We start from the raw sequence: 18874 nt of genomic DNA on the forward strand, positions 1-18874 counted from the left end.
TGTGTTAGTGACTCCAAAACAGATCACGAGAGGATCACTGAATGCAGCCATGTGATAAGGACACAGTGGGAACTGTGAAAGGTTACAAACCTGATACTTGGAAGGAGTGCAGACACTCTGGGGCATTACATTAGGCAGCACGTGTCTCTAGATGCATTTCCAGCTGCACTCCCCGTGCTCTCCTCCCTAACCCCCCTCATTCACACAGTTAATATGCATAAAAACCACAAAGACACTGATTTACATAAAATTATCTCACTCCATTTTATTTAAGATTTTCTTCTCCAGTTAGTAAAAGAAAGATGTGTCTCTCTTTATACATATGTACAAGTTCAGTTATAAAAATAGACAGCACATTCAAAGAGAAAAAAAGGCTTGGCATTTGTCTGATTCCCTCTAAATATCATATATACATGTGAATAAGAGGGGAAAGGGGGAAGTCTTCATCAGTTCATTAAACAACTCCTCCCCCTCAACTATCCCCTGCAAATCTGTTTAAAAATCAACCTAACTAAGCTCAGTTCTGCTATTTGCAGGTGTGCAAATTAGAGGCAGAGCCAACAGGAAGCACTTGCTCCACACTGTAGGACGCCAGGCAAAGGATTTGGGGTTGGAAAAGAAATATAATATAATAATAATAATTAAAAAAAACCCAACAACAACAAAAAGCCATCTTCCACTGTCACAGCCCAGACCTGCAACTCAACTCGCTTCTCTCTCAAGGGAATCAAAGTGCCCCGGCAGAACGGCCTTTTCATTCAATGTGTCAGACAGAAGAACCGCCCCACACCTACATCTCAGTGCAATGCAGACAAAGCTTAGAGCAAAGCAAAGGGCCACGGGGGTGGGATGTGCATGAGGAAGAGGGGGAAGGGGAAACCAGAGGATGAGAAGACAGATGGGCACCGGCAGCGCTGTTGGCCTCGTGGGACGTGGCTGCTGGCGTCTGCACACCGCAGGGAGACTCACCAAGCTGCAACGTGGGATGGTCACAACCACCAAGGGCAAACACACTTGAGGAAGGATCAGTGGATGGCTGGGATACAAGACTTGGGGTTTTTTTACCCCAGGACTTGGCTGAAAGGGGGAATGGCACGGCTCTCTCTCTCTTTCAGGGCTGTTTTTTGTTGCTCCCCTGGCAGCACTGCAAGCTGCAGAACCGTGCTGTGCTATGGCACAGTGTCAAGGGCAGCAGCACACTCTTCCTCAGCACATCAGCTTTCCCTCTTGAGATTTGTACAGAGCCTCCTTTTGTTTCTAAGCTTTTAAGGGTTCTGCACACCTCAAAAGCCAGAGAACATCCTTCTGAACACAACGAGTACTGAGAACTCTGAGCTGCACACCAAACCACTGGCTTGGGGTTCCTTCCACTGCCTGAAGCAGGGGCAGTGCTGCTGCTCTCACTGGGCCTGCCAACACTCTCCCTGCTCTGTGGCTTCCAACTTCTCCCTGATAAATGGTGCTGAAAAGAGTCCCTTCCCTGGAAACCACCTGACACCTTTCTTTGCATGTCAAACCTTTCAAGAACCCACACTAGAAGAATCTGAGATTTCTTTTGCTGACACTTCAGCTTAGCCCCCAACTACACTCACTGTCTGCCAGTACAGAAACGTCTTGTGACTCTACAGGATACTCCAGGGATTCAGATACTGATTTCCTTAACGCTGGGTTCCACTTCAAGCTACAAGAGAGAAAGTACATTGGTGTGACTAAACACACACAGATACAGGATATTGCATGGAGTAGCTGGATGCTTTGTTTTGGGGGAACCCTCCTCAGGTGTGTCCATACAACACAAGCTGACACTGTCCCAGTTACTCCAGACTCCCTTCTCCCAGTGTCTGCAAAGAGAGGGAGTTCTTTTTGGAATACACATAATCAAAGTGCTCACATAAACCACCCCCTCCCATTGTGCTTTGATTTCCTGTTCACATGCGTGCTGGGCAGCAACAAGGCCTCTCTCTCATGCCTTTGACTGGCAGGGTGGTCTGCTCTGAAAGCCAAAGCAGCTCAGACAAGCTTTGGGGGTTTCAACATCACTACCGACCGCCTGAGCTGTGGGCACCTTTGCTTTGCTTCCGAACTGAAGCTTCTGATATGAAACTGCTGGTCAGGTTTAAGCTTTTGGAGGTCCCACAAACACTGTTTCCTTTGCTCAAAGGAGAGCTCAAGGGAGAAGAGGCGCTTGAAGGGCCAAAATCTGCAAGTCCAGAAGGCCGAATAATTGCTGTTTGTAGAGGGCTGCTTGCAGACATGCCTAGCAATGGGAAAGAGAAGTAGATTCCATGTAAGTGTATTATTCCACTTGTGGCTCTTCAGTAACAAACAATATACTAACAATCAGTCCTAAGACCCACCCTGTATTCACCATTTATGACAGTTCAATGAAGAGGAATGATCTTAAGATACAAAACATCTTGTATATAACATATAGGTATATATTACTATACCCTGGGCCACCTTCAGTTAGTGCACAGCTGAATTCAGCTCCATCATCATCACTTTGGCAGATTTTGGAACCCAACGCTGTATAACTTCAACATGACAGCAAAGCCACAGCCATGGTGTCAGAGGAGGATGGAGCCAGTCTCTTCTCAGTGATGGCCAATGATAGGACAAGGGGCAATGGGTACAAGCTGGAGCATAAGAGGTTCTTAAGAAACACACGGAAGAGTTTCTTCCCTGTTGAGGTGAGGGAGCACTGGAAGGGGCTGCCCAGATGAGCTGTGGAGTCTCCTTCTCTGGAGACATTCAAACCCACCTGGATGAGCTCCTGTGTGATCTACTCTAGGTGATCCTGCTCTGGCAGGAGGGTTGCACTGGATGAGCTTTCCCTTCCAGCCCTTGAGATTCTGTGATTTGTCTGGACACCAAAATAAAAAACAGGAGGAGGAATATTTGCTATGAGGCAATTCAAAGAATCACAGAATGGTAGGGGTTGCAAGGGACCTCCAGAGCTCACCCAGCCCAACCCTCCACCAGGTCACACAGGAGGCTCCACACCCTCCCTGGGCAGCTTGTGCCACGTGAGGGACAGACAAAACTGCAGGAAGAGAAGGGAACCCTCAAGGTCCTTTTATCTATTTTTTGACAGGTTGCAACAGTCACCCACTGCCCAGGCTGCTGTGGGCAGCCTGCTGCCTCCCCCTGCCCACGCACCTTTGGAGACGTTGTAGCCGTAGGCGGCGTAGGCAGCCGCGGAGGCAGCGGCCGCTCCCGCCTTGGCCCCCGCCATGGCCGCCGCGCTGCCCGCTATCGACTTGCGGCTTCTGCCCTTCCCAGCGCCGCCTTTGGAGCCGCTGTTGGTACTTTTAGGGCGACCCCGGCTCCGACCTGACTGGCCTCTCCCACCCAGGGTATCTTGCATTGAAACACCTGAAAGGGAACAGAATGTTAGAACAGTAATTGCTACAGGACTTCAGGTGAGGGGTGAGTATGGCATTGTTACTCCCTACCACTTACACCTCGAGTGCTGGGTTCAGTTCTGAGTCCCTCACTACAAGAAGGACACTGAGGGGCTGGAGATAGGTACTGGAACTGGGGAAAAGTCTGGAGCACAAGTGTGATGGGGAGCAGCTGAGGGAGCTGGGGGTGTTTAGTCTGGAGAAGAGGAGGCTGAGGGGAGACATGAGCACTTTCTGCAACTACCTCAAAAAAGGTTGGAGTGAGGTGGGGATTGGTCTCTTCTCCAAGTAACAAGTGATAGGACAAGAGGAAGTGGGGTCAAGTTGCCCCAGGGGAGGGTGAGATTAGAGCTGAGGCAGAACTTTTTCTGAGAGGGGTGTCAGCCCCTGTGCCAGGCTGCCCAGGGAGCTGGGGGAGTGCCCAGCCCCAGAGCTATTGCAGAGCCATGGAGCTGAGGTGCTGAGGGCCATCGGTTAGTGATGGGCTTGGCAGGGTGAGGGAAGGGGTTGGACTTGATGATCTTGAAGGTCTTTTCCAACTGTAATGACTCTGTGATTCTATGATCCTAGAAATGGGTGGAGGACTCTGGGTTTGACTTCAGGATGAAGCATTTTATTACTTTAAGACAGATACAGGGTTTCTTCCCTTTGCTGTCTCTCAAGAAACACCTCAAGAACTATGGCTCTACTTGTTTCAGCGCAGAAAAGTAGAGGAATGAAAAACATTCACCACTGCTTGAAAATAACAGCTGTCACCCACTAGAAATAGAGAACTGATTATTAGCCCAATAGCAAATGCACAGAAAAGCTGAGAGATTAATAGTTCTGGTGGGTGTCTGGAACTTGGAAATATGCACACAGTGCAAGGAGAGCCCTCTAACACAGGAACAAAGAACAAAACCTTCTAGAGTAACTAATATAGAAGGGGAAAAAGTGTGGTGAAAAACACAATAAACATATTTCCAATCAAATCAGAAGTAATTTATCAAGAAAAAGGCATTTCACCCTCCCAGATCTTGCCAACTACATATGTAATCTGGTTAAAATGCAGAAAATGCATCACCTAGCCAAAGTCAAAGTTTAATAAGTGTTAGCAGCAAGTCAAGGCAAGAGCACTGACCATTCATGGTGTCTGAAACGGAGCCAGTAATGGAAGCAGGAGAGTTTGTTGCCCTTGACTGAGGTGCCGAAGAAGCTGGATCATCCACAATCACAAGCATATCATTGCTGCTCTCATCGGGAGGGATGGAGCCCATATGCAATTCACTGCTGATGGATATCTAAACGTGAGAGAGCAAAGACAAAAGCTTCACAGGTTAGGAAAGAGAAGGGTACAGAAATAGTAAGATCTTATAAAGCCATAGAATCATAAGTAAACAGTCAGTGTGTGTTCTGTTCTCATTTTCCCCTCTGTGATCAGCAGTGTTATACATCATCTGCCTAATGACACCACGCCCTCAACATCTCCAGGAGCTACTTAATTTCAATTCATGAAAATACACCTTCAGTTAAGAAGCAGGGGACTAATGGGCACAGTTGAGAGACAAGAAACCTGCTGTTCAACTGTGCATCTTCAACTGCAAGAGAGGAGACAACAGGATTCTTCAGCTGCTACTACTACTGCCAATAGAAGTCTTGGTTGATAAGGGAAAAACACAACAAAGGAATCTTTAGGCAGTGTAGCAGATGAAGGAAATGTGTGTCACTGAGAATTTAAGAGTTTAAAGGAATTTAAGCAAGGAAGGAAGCAGATGAGGAGATGTAGATGAGGCTAGCGAGGAGTACTTACAAAGAAACTGAATGTTAAGGAGCTATTTGAGGGATACTGTTTGGCTCAGGAGCAGAAAGAGACTGTTTTCTCACTATGGAAAGTGTTGGTATGGAAGAAGGCAGACAGAAATGTGAGCATGACAAAGGCAGGATAAAGGGAGAAGAAGTAGAAAGAAACTCAGTGGGACTGCAAGCAGGACTGGAAAAAGTTCAGGGACTGAAAGGGAGGAGAGTCAAGGCATGAACTCACTGTAAGGAAGGATTCACAGAGGGAATGAAGAGGGGAATAATGGAACCCAAATAACATGAGGAGCTGTAAAAGCAGCTTATTAACAGCTGTTATGTTTTCATTTCCATGGTTCACCTTTAAGACATCTCACTTCCCCACATACTTGAAGTCCTCCACTAGGACTAGACAGCAGGCATCTTACAGGAGAGCTGCAAGGCCACAACTGAAATAGTACAGAGTTTAAAGCAAGAGACTTACCTCACTGAAAGGACTCGGCATGGCAGAGTCTACACTGATGAAGGAATCATCCCCATCAGCAGACAGGTTGGAGTTATCAGCTGAGGGAACAAATGGGATCACAAGGTTCATGCCCTCTTTCTTTCTCTTCCCATCCAATTCATCTTCCTTCTTCTTCTGAAATAAATAAAACAATATGAGGAATGAAAAAGATGACAAAACAGAAGAAAGGGAACAAGCAACCCAGAATCAAAACATCTAATGCAGCATGATAACTCAAGGAATGTCATGTCCAGAACTTCCCAAAGGCTCCCTCTTTAGACTGAAGCAGGGTTTAGGGGTTTTTTTTCTCTCTAAAATAGCTGCAACAATGGAAAGTTGTTCTTACAGAATTCCTTTGACTTCCATTACCTTTTGGAGTGAGTTTGAAACTCTTCACCACTGCACAGAATTCTAATTAACTAATGCAAAGCCTCCCCATCCAAAATCCAGGATTTCCATAAACTAGTTTTAATGACTTTTTCTTAATAATGAACTGATCTTCCCTTGTTCCACAGAAGCCACATAGCTCTACAGGTTTTATCTGTGTTTGCTGCTTCATTTACATTCCCTTTTAGTCCTTACAGAACAAAAACCTTGACTAAGTCACCATTTCTTATGCCCTACAGCCAGGAGTTGATAATTTCGGGGTTAAGTCCTCAAATTGTTGTCTGCAGACTACTTGTGATCAACAAGCTGCTTGGGTATGCAGTGCTTCTTTTATTCCTTATTTTTAAAGTTGCTAAAGATGACAATACAGATAACTCTGCATTATGTATCTGGTAACATCCTTCTGTTTAACAAGTGCCACACACTGATGTTCAGTGGTGAAGGCAAGGAGGCCTTACTCATTAGCCTTTGCAGAAAATGCTTCCACACCAGGTAACAGTTGAGCATGAAGCTCTACTGTCACTGACACAGGCAACATGTTTGCAAAGTACCTTTTCAGCATATTTTTCCCTTTTACGTTTCCGTTCCTTCACACGATTTGTTTCCTCTTGCTGCCGCTTCTCCTCTTGGCGCTGACGCACTGTCGGGAAAGAAATCCAAAAGTTGTCACCACTGGAAAGGTATTTCATGTCCTTTTGGGAATCTGAGATGAAATTCCAGTTCTAACAGAAGTGTGCTGAAAAGTCAGCTGTATTAAAACTGAAACACACTGGAAACACTACTGTATTAAAACCACTTGTATCCCAATTACTGGAAAGCCTTACAGTGAAATTCTCCTTTCAGGCAACAGAAAAGTATGTAACTCAGTTTCAAAACTATGATGAAACACAGCATTTTTATTACTACTTTTCTTGTCATGACCTACAAAATTCTTGTCAAAGCTCTGTCATTCAGGAACAATGTAATGAGCCTGAATGAGTGCCAATAAAAACTTTATCACACCATCGTGTCTCCCTTGCACAACTTCATCTTTCAGCTCAGCAGTGAAAGCAGCTTGTACTAACAAGAGTTGGCAATACAAAAAGAACCAGGAAACAGAAGTTGTTATCAGCAATACATGTGTTTGTAGAGATAACAACACAGATTTCATAAGCTAATGAAGTGAAAGATGGGGAAAACGCTGCAACGTGAATTTCACGTACGTTTCTTTTCTAGTTCCTCATCATCCAGCAGAAGGCTGACCACCTCTTTTGGCTTCAAGGTGTCAGGTTTGAAATTGCCACCTGAAATCACCATTCGTTGGATCTACAAGGAAAAAAAATAGGGAAAGAAAAGGGAAGAATTACTCTAAGCAGCCATCAACCATTCTCACTCCCCTCCACTGAAAGCCAGCCAAAACAAGATGCCAGCGCATCTGTCTAAGTCAGAATTGACTCAACTTCTCTATCATGCTATAGTTAGTAGCAAAATTTCAGGGAAGATTTATTAAGAGTATAAAATATGAGAAGCAACCGAGCTAGAAAGCAGAAAATTGCCATCCCTTGTGGAAAGTTGCACTTCTTCTAAAGCACCACGTAACAAATAACCAACGATAACAGTATTAACGTACTGCCAAAACAAAACAGTACAGTAATACTACTGTCTGATATACATTACCAGTCCAATTTTTAAAGTAACCTGCACAGAGGATCATGTAGATCACATTCTTAAAGGGTATAAAAGTTTTAGTCTCCTTGACTGAAAAATAAATCTCTGTATTGAGTCAGTGTCTCAGTTTAATTCACTCCACCTCTGTAACTTGCAGCTATTAAAAAAACCAACCGAAAACGAAACACCAAAGAAGAGCTGTAACTTAGCAAAGGAGAACAAGCTTTAGCGTAAGTCAATTTGGATGATTTGGAACACCAAAGTTATTTTCAGCTTGGTATCAGGTGACTCTAGTGCAGTGTTCTAGAGAAAACAGGGAAGTTTCAACCAGGGAGATGTGAAATCGTTCTATGAATGCATTCAGCTGGAGATGCTTCAGTTGCTCCAGCACTATGATCAGCATCCAATTAAGACAAAAGCTAAAAGAAACTCTGAATACACAAACTATCAGAATGTTGGACACAGTACACCTACTGCTACCAAAGAAAGGGAATCTGCTTATCTTTTCCTTGCCAATGGAGTGTCAAGATGTTTAAAGTTTCTAATACACCTATTTCATGACACTGCAGGACAATGAGCTCTTCTGGCAACATTTTACACCTCAAATAATTGTCACTTGCTTACCTGCCAAATTTCTTTTTAGCAAAAAAATGCAGCTGCAGTGTAACAGTGTAACATGAGAGGCTCCAGTAGCCTCCACATAGACAGACAGGAGCTCTAGTCTTAAAGAAGCTTGAGTAGTTTCATTGCATCATAAGAAATAGTTTTCATGAAGTTATGGTGTAAATAACTAGCTCCTGCTTAGTTCACATAACACAGCTGTAACACTGCTGTTAGGGACACAGCTTTGCTCATTTGAACAAAGATATTCCCTTTTGCTTCCATCCCTGCAGATACATCTTCTGTTTCTTTACTCATTTGGATAGGTGTTTCCTGATACCATTTCTGCAACTTGCTGTTCCAGATGATTTCTTTCTCCCTACCTCACTCTTCTCCTTGGCCCTTTGTAGGATGCGCTCCTCAATGGTGCCTTTACATATCAACCTGTACACGGTGACTTGTTTCGTTTGGCCCAGCCTGTGTGCACGGTCCATGGCTTGCTGGTCTACCGTTGGGTTCCAATCACTGTCATAGAAAATTACCTGCCAAAGGAGCACCACAACAGAAAGGATTCAGTAATACCACACAGCACCTGGTGATTAAACAACTAAAAATCCAATATACTGATAAAGTTTCAGTGTACATGCCACAGAACACACAGGCTGTGTTCACCTCGCTTTCCCTAGTCCTATGAACTCTTTTCCACTGCATTTCAGATGAAATCACAGTTGGAAGAGATCTTGAAACATCATCTGATCCAATCCCCCTGTCAGAGCAGGACCACCTAGAGTAGGTCTCACAGGAACTCATCCAGGTGGGTTCTGAATTCAAACTAGAACAAAATTCCCAACTTTGCCACCACTGTCACGTAATTAATTAGACTAACCACATTATGTACCTGTTTTAGTGTTACTTACCTTACAAAGAAAAAAGGCCATCAAATTAGAATTTCAAACAAAAGGGAATAGTTAATTTTCGTTCCTTCATACCTGGATAAAATCTATTCTAGTCCAACACTTCTAGTGCTTGTACTATCAAAAACTGAAAAGCCACATCACATTCACACTGCCTTATCATTCCAAGAGTACTTTAGGCACAGTAAGGGTACAAACCCAAAACATTTAAAAAGAATTTAGACAGGAAAGTAAAGTATCTGGGAAGTTACAAACCTGCTTGTGCAGGAGCATACCTGTGCTTCTGCTTATTTCCTCTGTTAAAGTAACTTCAATCGAGAGAACTTTTCAACCCTGAAAATCCTACAGATACTTGCTTTCTTCCTGCCCTGGGTTCAGCTGGGATAGAGTTATTCTTCTCCCTAGTAGCTGGTACAGAGTTGTGCTTTGGGTTTAGTGTGAAAAGAATGTTGATAACATGGGTGATGGTTCAGTTGTTGCTAATTAGCACTTATCCTAAGGGGACTTCTCAGTTGCACAGACTCTGTCATTGAGGAGGTGCACAAGCAGCTGGGAGGAAGCATGGCCAGGACAGCTGACCTGAACCAGTCAGAGCTATTCCATACCCTAGAGCATCATGCCCAGTGTATCAACTAGAGGAAGTTGGCAGGACGGGGCATCAGTCAGCAGGTGATGAGCAACTCCATTGGGCATCAAGTGTCTTTTCTTGGGTTTCATTTCTCATTCTCTTTATTATACTCATTACAATTGTGATTATATTTTATTAGTAGTAATGCTATTTTATTTCAGTTATTACACTGTTCTTATCTCAACACACAAGTTCTGCTTTTGTTTTCCCCTCTTTTCCCCAGTGAGCAGCGAGTGAGCTGCTGCATGGTGCTTAGATGCTGACTGGGATTAAACTATGCCACTTCCAAATTCTTCTAAGTGAGAGCAAGATATGTTGAAGTACTCTAAAAAGAGAATTGTGTATCGTTTTTTTACTCAGACATCTTTAGTTTTGCATGGCTAAGGACTACAGTGTGTCTTGGGGTCAAATCTGTGTGCACACAAGGTATTGGGTTAAAATGAGAGGAACAGTTGTTATTGAAAAGATGAACGGTTCATGTAATTCAGTGGTCCCTCCCTAGTGAGTTGTGGCAGCTGCTCCTGAGTGCAACTCCTTGCAATTCACCCAAATCAGTATGTCTCTACACCGTGGGTGAGTAGGAAGAAGCAATTTATCTTTCCTGACTAATTCATATTCGACTACAAATGACTTTGTATTTTAGAGGCATTGCTTCATTCTTCTGTGCACAGAAAAAAAGGGCAACTGCTACCTGCTCTACTGATTCCTTTGCAGCTGAACCCTAAGGGCAAACAGTCATGCATGAAACAGCATCCTACACTGAAAAAAGTGTCATCTGCATCTGTAGATCACTTCAGTCATCCAACTCCTTTCTAGACTCTGCTACTAAAGTACATGGGGAGAAGGAAGCTATTTTCCAACTGCAATCTAAAACTGTGTGCAGAGTGTCCAATATTCTACAACTTTATCATCAAGGTAATACCACATTGTAAATATGAGCAAAGTAAGCAAGACTGTGCAGCTTCATGCCACAAATGGCAGTACTAAAAAATATAGATCACAGAGTGGCTAAAACAGTGCCCACGTTCACACAGAAAGACCAATTTCCTTACATTAACCATGAGGCTGGGAGCAGGAGATGAGCAGATTGGGAAAACACAGTGGTTGGAGGTGTATGTGGCATGAAAAACCAAAGGAATATTTATACTTCAAACTAAACACCAGTGAGACACTATTCTACTTTTCCAGACTTCACCTACCGTATCTGCAGCTGTAAGGTTAATTCCCAAGCCTCCAGCTCTTGTGCTTAGCAGAAACACAAAGATGTCGTTCCTGTAAAGAGATTAAAAAAACCCCTTACTTTGTGCATGATGAACAAGAAGATAGTCACAGGAGTAAATGTTTTGACCCATATAAAGTGATCAGGGCTATTTCTATCAATTGAACACTTTAGAACACTTTGTGCTGTTCATGGCCAACAAAAAAGACAAGATCCTGTATGAATGAGTGAGAGAAGTTAATATACAAATCAGACCTTCAGAACATGCAAACAATCAGTTTGCAAAAGCAGCTTATTAATCTCTATCAAAACAAACCAGGGCTTGTTTATCTTGCCCCCATTGGAAATTGAGATTTCATGTGGACAAAGAACAATTTATCATTTCACTGAACTGACTGATGTTAAAAAGCCCTTGCCTTAACAATGGTCAATTGAGAAAGAAAGAAAAACAAATACTGAAACTGTGCAAGTTTTGTTTTAAATTTGGTGCTTTGGGTAGAACAAACAACTGGGGGGGGGGGGGGGGGGGAATAATCTTAACAATAAATGCAAGCTCGCAAATGAAGTATGTTAGAAAATGACAGAAGTCCTTCAGTCTAAGAACTGCTCAGCTTTAGTCCTAATTATGTTGTTGATTCAAATTAAAAGTTCTAATCTCCTTTGTCCACTTTTCTTCTCTGTAAAATGAAGATAAATTAGTTCAGCTCAAGATAGTTGTGTAACAATTCAGCTGTGATTGACCATTAAATACCCCAAGGATGACTGTGCAGCCATCACTAATGATCAGATACTGTACCAAACCAAGAGGTATTCATTTCACTCTAACTTAAGTTCTTTGAAACACACTGTCCATAAGCAAATTCCACTATTACTGCACACATGCTGTCCTTCCTACCTTAGAGCATTCTCAGTTCACACTAACTGTACTGTCACATTCCCTGGGATTCTTCAGACACATGAAAATCAAAGATAAACCAGTTGCCTTTGGTGAACATGGCTGTTCAGGGAAAAGGCCCTAAGAGAATACAGATCTTCATTTCAAAACATGCTTCATAAAAGCTATCTCTGATCATCTCCTTGGGAGATCCACAAACTCTAATACAGTCACACTAGCCCCAAGGGTTAGACTTGCACACTAGACAGGTCCTTGTAACTGCCTTATGTCCTGGCTACAATCTGAGGAGTCAGACAAAGTAGACAACAGTTGTCCAGATTCAATGGCAGTTTTACCACTGAGTACCCAAAAGACAAAGCAGACAGGTCTACACATAGGATGAGCAAATACTGATGAAAGCTCAAGTGATAATCAGGATTTCTGCTCAGGTTGTGAACCTCACTAGTGTCCTGAGGGGTTACCAGTATAACAGGTCTGTCAACAGCTTGATGCAAACAAAGCAGACAGTACCATAAGGACTCCAAAAAGGGTGACATGATGTACTTGGAGAGTGATAGAACAAGGCTTTCTGCTTAAAAGAAGACTCCATGCAATGCCATGTTCTTTTAGTACACTGTACAGAAACTCTTGCTGAATAAGCAGCATGAGACATTTCCTTCTTGACTAACTATGTGTAGGCAGTCTGTCCTTCAAAGTCCATTCACCAAATGCAAAGAGTCTGACTTATCTTTCCTAGAGAAAGCCTGGGTGTACTGTAAGCTATTACACATACACTGGTACAACTCAACAAGTGTGAAAACTAAGGGGTTTGGAATCATATCCTTGAAGGTCAAGGACTCCTGTTTTCTCAGGACTCAAACTTACAGCCTTGTCAATGTCTTGATCATAAGAACCAGACTCCTAACAATCCATTCTGGTCCAAGGTAAAATTTGCCCCCTACCTCTCCCAAAGAAATTACCAACAGACAACAGTAATTAACAGTAATTATGAAAAGCATGAATTGACACACAGAAAAAAAGCACCAAGAACCCACAGATAAGAGAAGTTTCCACCAGATCAGAAATCTAAGAGTATAAAAATCCACCCTGACCTGTGGACAGCTGGGAGGAACTGAAGGGGAGACAGTCTCTAGACTTTATTTTGCAGGTACTAAGCCAAAGGAGTCAGGAGGTGCCTGTTAACAATGCAGGTTATCCTTGGCCAGGAAATCTTTTTACTCTCTTGCAAGAGGAGTGGAATGAGCACAGAGACAGTCACCTGAACATCCAGTTGTGAAATGCTTCTGGAAATGCCATATGTGAAGGGAAGGAAGTGGACAGTGCCACAGACTACAGGGACAAATTATCATTCCATAGCTATGTCTTTTCAGTGCCCTGCTAGGATATCCTGCAGGATAGTTTAGTCTCAGACAGGCTTTTTGTCCTCCAAATATTTCTCATAAGTAAATCATGTATATAAGAGGAACTCAACTAACATTTTAATAGGAATAATTGTTTAGACTGGCTGACCTATATCTCAAAGGTATTTCCTGACAAAATGGTTGGTTTTATTCGTTTGCTCTATTAATTAATAAACCCAAATTTTGTTCATTAATAAAACCAAACTTCTTCACTTCTTTTGGGTAGACCTTACAGGAAAAACCTGTGAGGAACCCGTGTGGCACCTGGAAACAAGGAGGAAGGTACTGCATGTTTGTCTCAAACTATTTGGCACATTTTCCAAGTTTCATTGTTCTGAGTTCACTGTAAGACTCATGATTGGAACATGGTCCTTCAGGCCTTTAAGTCTCATGAATCAGTGGTCTGAAAGGCTGCATATGGCTCCCTTTCCTACCTTCAGCTATGACACCTTGGGATTGCTATTGCCAGGACTAGTTGCTAGTCTAGAAGGCTGCTTTCACACTGCAATAAACAAAAATCTATGCACTTAACTCCTCTACAAAAGAAAAGTGACCTTCTCACAAGCTCACATCAACAACCACAAAGGGTAACTTTAGTGTCAACTATCAAGTCATACCTTGTGACTGAAAGGAAACTTAACCTTAATAATTCAACCATTATAAATGATGCACTCCAGCACAGACAAAGTTAGGCTAAAATAACTTATAATAAGATGATTACATCCTTCTTTCCTGATGTGCTCATAAAAATTGAAAGAATTCATTTTGGTTTACTAAATGAAAAGGGTTACCATATCTTACTAACACAATCCCACTTTATCACTTCTGTACTAAAGGTTTCTTTATAAAATGTGCTTAAATGGCTCATTTTGCAGAAAACCAGGTCACTTTGAAAAACCTGCATATACTGGAGCTTTGAATCTCATCTATATACAGTGGCAATTGTCAGCCAATATAACCAATGAATATTTGCTGCCTCTCCCCTAAGCTTCTTTATAAGCACCACTGTATTATGAATGGCAAGAAACACAATAGGTAGGCACACTAAAACTGTTTCCAGCACTGTTTCATAGATTACAGATTCCTAAATACAACTGGGATCAATATCAGTACCAGTGACTCCTTGTCAGCAAATCACCTAGAAACTGCTTCAGATAAATGAGGTCTATTTCATTATCAGCAAAGATAATTTAAGTGCAAATTTAATTTCATAGAATCATTTCAGTTGGAAACCGAAGTTCATCCACTGACCTCATCCTCTCAAGCCCATCACTAACCCATGGCCCTCAGCACCTCAGCTCCACGGCTTTGGGATCCCTCCAGGGCTGGGCATTCCCCCAGCTCCCTGGGCAGCCTGGCACGGGGGGTGACACCCCTCTCAGGGAAAAACATTCTTCCTCAGCTCCAATCTAGACCTTCCCTGGGGCAACTTGACCCCACTTCCTCTTGTCCTATCACTTGTTACTTGGAGAAAAGACTGACCCCCACCTCCTTTCAGGTAGCTGCAGAGAGTGATGATGTTTCCCCTCAGCTTCCTCTTCTCCACACTAAACACCCCCAGCTCCCTCAGCTGCTCCCCATCACACTTGTGCTCCAGCCCCTTCCCCAGCTCTGGTGCCTGTCTCTGGACACGCTCCAGCCCCTCAGTGTCCTTCTTGTAGTGAGGGGCCAGAACTGAACCCAGCACTCAAGGTGCAGCCTCACCAGCGCCCAGTACAGGGGCACAATCCCTGCCCTGGCCATGCTGCCACTCTGTGTCTGACACAAGCCAGGATGCCCTTGGTCTGCTTGGCCACCTGGGCACACTGCTGCCTCATGTTCAGCCCCTGTCAACCAACGTCCCCAGGTCCTTTTCTCCCTGTCCCTGTCATCTGGCTCAAGGAGCTGACCACCCAGAGAACTGGTCTTACTATTGTAGACTGAGGTGAAGAAGGCATTAAGCACCTTTATTTCCATTACATCTTATACCAACTTTCCATGTACACACAATTGAGCACAGAAACACGTGTAAAATCCATTACCTGTTCTGAAAATCTGCTACCATGTCCCTTCGTTCAGAAATCTTTGAAGAACCATCCAGTCTCATGTAGGTGTGTTTCCTATAAACCATGTATTCCTGCAAGAAACATACACCAGAAAAAAATACAGTTGGCTCTGGAAATTTCTAAAACTTGATTGTTCCAAAAGAAAACCCACAACGCAATGAAAGCAGAATTGCTACTTACAACAACAAAAATCATCCCTAATTGTCATTACAAATACACTGTAAGCAATCTTTTGTTAGCAATACTTTCCAATAATAGAAATTTTGGCAATTTAGCAGCAAGAATTATTGCATTCATCTTGCTCCAAGCTGCAGCATTCAAGAGCTATGGAACTGACGTGCTGTGAGAAGATGGGGCAATGCTTGCACTCTAATGAACCTTCTGACAATGCCATGATCAGTTCTCCCTTCCACCTATCCTTCAGGGCTCCTACCCCTTTTTGTTCTGTTTCACTATTGCAGAAAAGGTGGAAGAGTTGCCATGCTATAAGGAACCTGGGAAACATACTGCTGTACTGAAAAGAAGCTTCAGTGTGGCAGATGAAATAGGTAGATACAATTAAAAATGCGGAGGTGGCCAAAGTCATTCTTGTTCTACCTGTACAAAACACAACTTGTGGCTAGTGCAACAATAGAGGTTTAAAGCAGAGAACAGCTACTTCACCACACACACATTCAAGCCCTAATCTAGTATTGATTCATTCCATTTCTATAACAGGTTTCTGTCAACAACTACAAGCAGAGAGATACGGTTGTCAATTAGGGACTATGTGACCTTTTGTCCAGATTTTATTAATCCTTTTTCTATTATCACAGAGGCCTTTTCCTAATATTTATTTCTGATGGTCTTTATCTACATTTATGATGATTCAGTATTTCAAACTTTAGCATAAAGAAACCCCAACTTTTTCCATTCTGTTTATCCTTACCCCAGACATTTCCACTAAAGCACAAATTACAAAACAATAACCTATTCTACACCTATAATACTGGCATTCATTCACCCCACAAACTAACTTAGGGCACTAGCCATTAACTAGTCATCTGCTTAACAGGCACTGGTCTGTCTCCATCCACCTTCCTCTGATCAAGAAGAATACCTCTACTGGAATTGTGGAATGTACTTGACTGCTCATTTTTCTCGTTTCCACAGGAGTGGTGGGGTGGAGGAAGGCTCATGGGGAAGCTTTAATCTCATGGAGACACTCACAGTCAGTGCTCTTCTGCACTTTGACACTGATACTGCCTCCAAAACTATAAAATGTTTTCCCTTCATATGATTTCACAGTCCAAATTGAGCACTCTTACATTTTAACACAACTAATAAACTTCTAGTAGAACACGACTAAGACATTTGATTTCATGCAGAACATTATTTGCCCCCTCATGATATGAATGCAGTGTGATTATCACTGCAATTACTCTTCTATACAGGACAAAGCAATTGCATTGAGAAAACTAAACATCATAGTCTTAGAAGTATGAAATAACAGTATTGAAATTATACTTCACCCCTTCCTGTTAAAAAAAAAGTCATTTTCATCTTTGTATGGATATCAGTCATTTTATAGGGGCTGAATTAAGGTGTCATTCTTCAGCTGAAGCTAAATCAAACAGACATGGATTTATAACCTTGTACACCATGTGTTTTGTGCTCTGTGCCCTGAATAGGTTAGCATAGTAACATAGCAGTTACACTGATACAGTCAAAATACTCTCAAAAGAAATAGGACATCTTACATTAAAGTAGGCAGAGGGGATGTATTTTGATATCTCTTGGTCAGGAAAAATATAAACATCTGTTGCTACACAAGCTTTGCAAGGATTTTCTTACAAACTGAGTACCTGCTTGATTTTTAGCTTGCTTCACTACAGCTTCTGTTGCACGGGTAAAGAGAAGGAAAAACAAGAGGACTAGGTAGGTGGCTTGTTTGGATAATAAAATCCAACAAGTTGAGCATTCAGGAGGTGGAACAGCAAAACAGTGTTCTCCCAAGCCTATAAAATGGAATGCTAACTCAAAAGACAGATGCACTAAACACTCAGCTTTATGAGCTTCATGGTGCAATGCAGGGTGTCAACAAACATGCACCATGTCCAGCACTTGCCAATAAGAACCACAGGAAGCAATGCCTGGGCAAAGAGCCAATATACAGAATTGCAACCATGCAAGTTCTGGTTTTCTTCACAGTAGCAAAACCAAAATGTTCAGCTTGAGATTTGTGCTTGAACCTGGTGACCTTAAAACACATTCCTGCTTATACAGAACCCATGACTTAGGCAGCTATTGATTCAGGTTTCTCACTTCTCTTTACTGTGAAGAAGACACTATGCCATGTGTAACACTGCTGAGAGGGTCCATGTGCACCTAGGGCTTAACAGCTGAAAGATCACAGAATCTTGATGGTTTAGCTGTACTGAAATGATGCTAATTCTTCACTGATAAGGGAGAGAGATGTTGTGACACAAGATATCCCCTTTTTTTTATGTTCCAGTTGAAAACTCAAACTTTGCTGTCTTCAACAGAAGCCTAAAGAAGTAAAAGTAATTCTCTTTCCAATGATCATAAGTATTACTAATGGGAAACCAAATTAGTAGCTCTTCTCCTAATGTCTCTTCAGACTTGCTCTTTGGTAGCATAGGTGCTAATCAAATACCAATTTATCTTCTCCACTGAGGCAGACTGACTGTATTTAAATCACAAGTAATGACTCTATTCCAAACTCCTTTCCTATCACATATAGACCATCCTTTCACATGGCAACTCGTGTAATTCTCAGTGATGAATTTACTGATGCCTTTACTGAATATCCTTCAACACAATGGGGTTTTATATCAGGTTTATGGCATCCAAAGACTGTTTTCTCCAAAACATTGTTGCTAAATCTGCATTTTCAGAGTCTGACTTCTGTAGGCTATAGTTCTCCTACCTCCAATAAGTCAATCATCCGTGTCATCTGCGAGTAGATGAGAACTCTGTGTCCTTGAGATTTCAGTCGTGTCAACAGAAGATCAAGAGCATGAAGTTTTCCACTGTCAGTGATCAGACTCTCCTTGTCTAAAAGGAAATGGAAGAAAAGTAACAATAAAGCCAAAACAGCTACACACAACAAGTTAAATTCTGTTTTCCCAGCACTTCACTGCCTTATAATCATAGAATCACACAATACTGGGGGTTGGAAGGAACCTTTAGAGATCATCCAGTCCAACCCTCCTACAGAAGCAGGTTCACCTAGATCAGGGGGCACAGGAATGTGACCAAGTGGGTCTTGAAGACCTCCAGGGAAGGAGCCTCCACACCCTCCCTGGGCAGCCTGTGACAGGGCTCCCTCATCTCAACAGGGAAGGAGTTTCTTCTTATGCTCAAATTAAACTTGTTGTGTTCCAGCTTCATCCTATTACCCCTTGTCCTGTTGCTAGATACCGTAGAAAAAAGTGCTGCCCCAACCTCCTGACAC

General features: G+C 42.6%; 1 protein-coding gene across 3 annotated transcripts in view; it reads right to left on the reverse strand.

Annotated features, from left to right (window-relative positions):
• Positions 1 to 239: 239 nt before the first annotated feature.
• Positions 240 to 18874, reverse strand: part of INO80 (INO80 complex ATPase subunit) — a 70354-nt gene continuing 51719 nt past the window's right edge. The window contains exons 27-38 of one of the 3 annotated variants that reach the window (XM_061997985.1): positions 18347 to 18474; positions 15394 to 15488; positions 11058 to 11130; positions 8700 to 8858; positions 7272 to 7374; positions 6621 to 6709; positions 5662 to 5817; positions 4525 to 4684; positions 3160 to 3375; positions 2762 to 2863; positions 2461 to 2636; positions 2169 to 2257 (exon numbers count right to left, since the gene is read on the reverse strand). In XM_061997985.1, coding sequence (XP_061853969.1) covers positions 2467 to 2636; positions 2762 to 2863; positions 3160 to 3375; positions 4525 to 4684; positions 5662 to 5817; positions 6621 to 6709; positions 7272 to 7374; positions 8700 to 8858; positions 11058 to 11130; positions 15394 to 15488; positions 18347 to 18474 — 1451 coding nt within the window. In that variant the 3' untranslated portion in view covers positions 2169 to 2257; positions 2461 to 2466. Of the gene's footprint in view, positions 2258 to 2450; positions 2637 to 2761; positions 2864 to 3159; positions 3376 to 4524; positions 4685 to 5661; positions 5818 to 6620; positions 6710 to 7271; positions 7375 to 8699; positions 8859 to 11057; positions 11131 to 15393; positions 15489 to 18346; positions 18475 to 18874 lie in introns of all 3 variants that reach the window. The other 2 variants (XM_061997984.1, XM_061997986.1) reach the window with 2 other exon arrangements.

Source organism: Colius striatus, chromosome 6 (assembly GCF_028858725.1).
Source record: "Colius striatus isolate bColStr4 chromosome 6, bColStr4.1.hap1, whole genome shotgun sequence".
Classification (NCBI taxonomy): domain Eukaryota; kingdom Metazoa; phylum Chordata; class Aves; order Coliiformes; family Coliidae; genus Colius; species Colius striatus.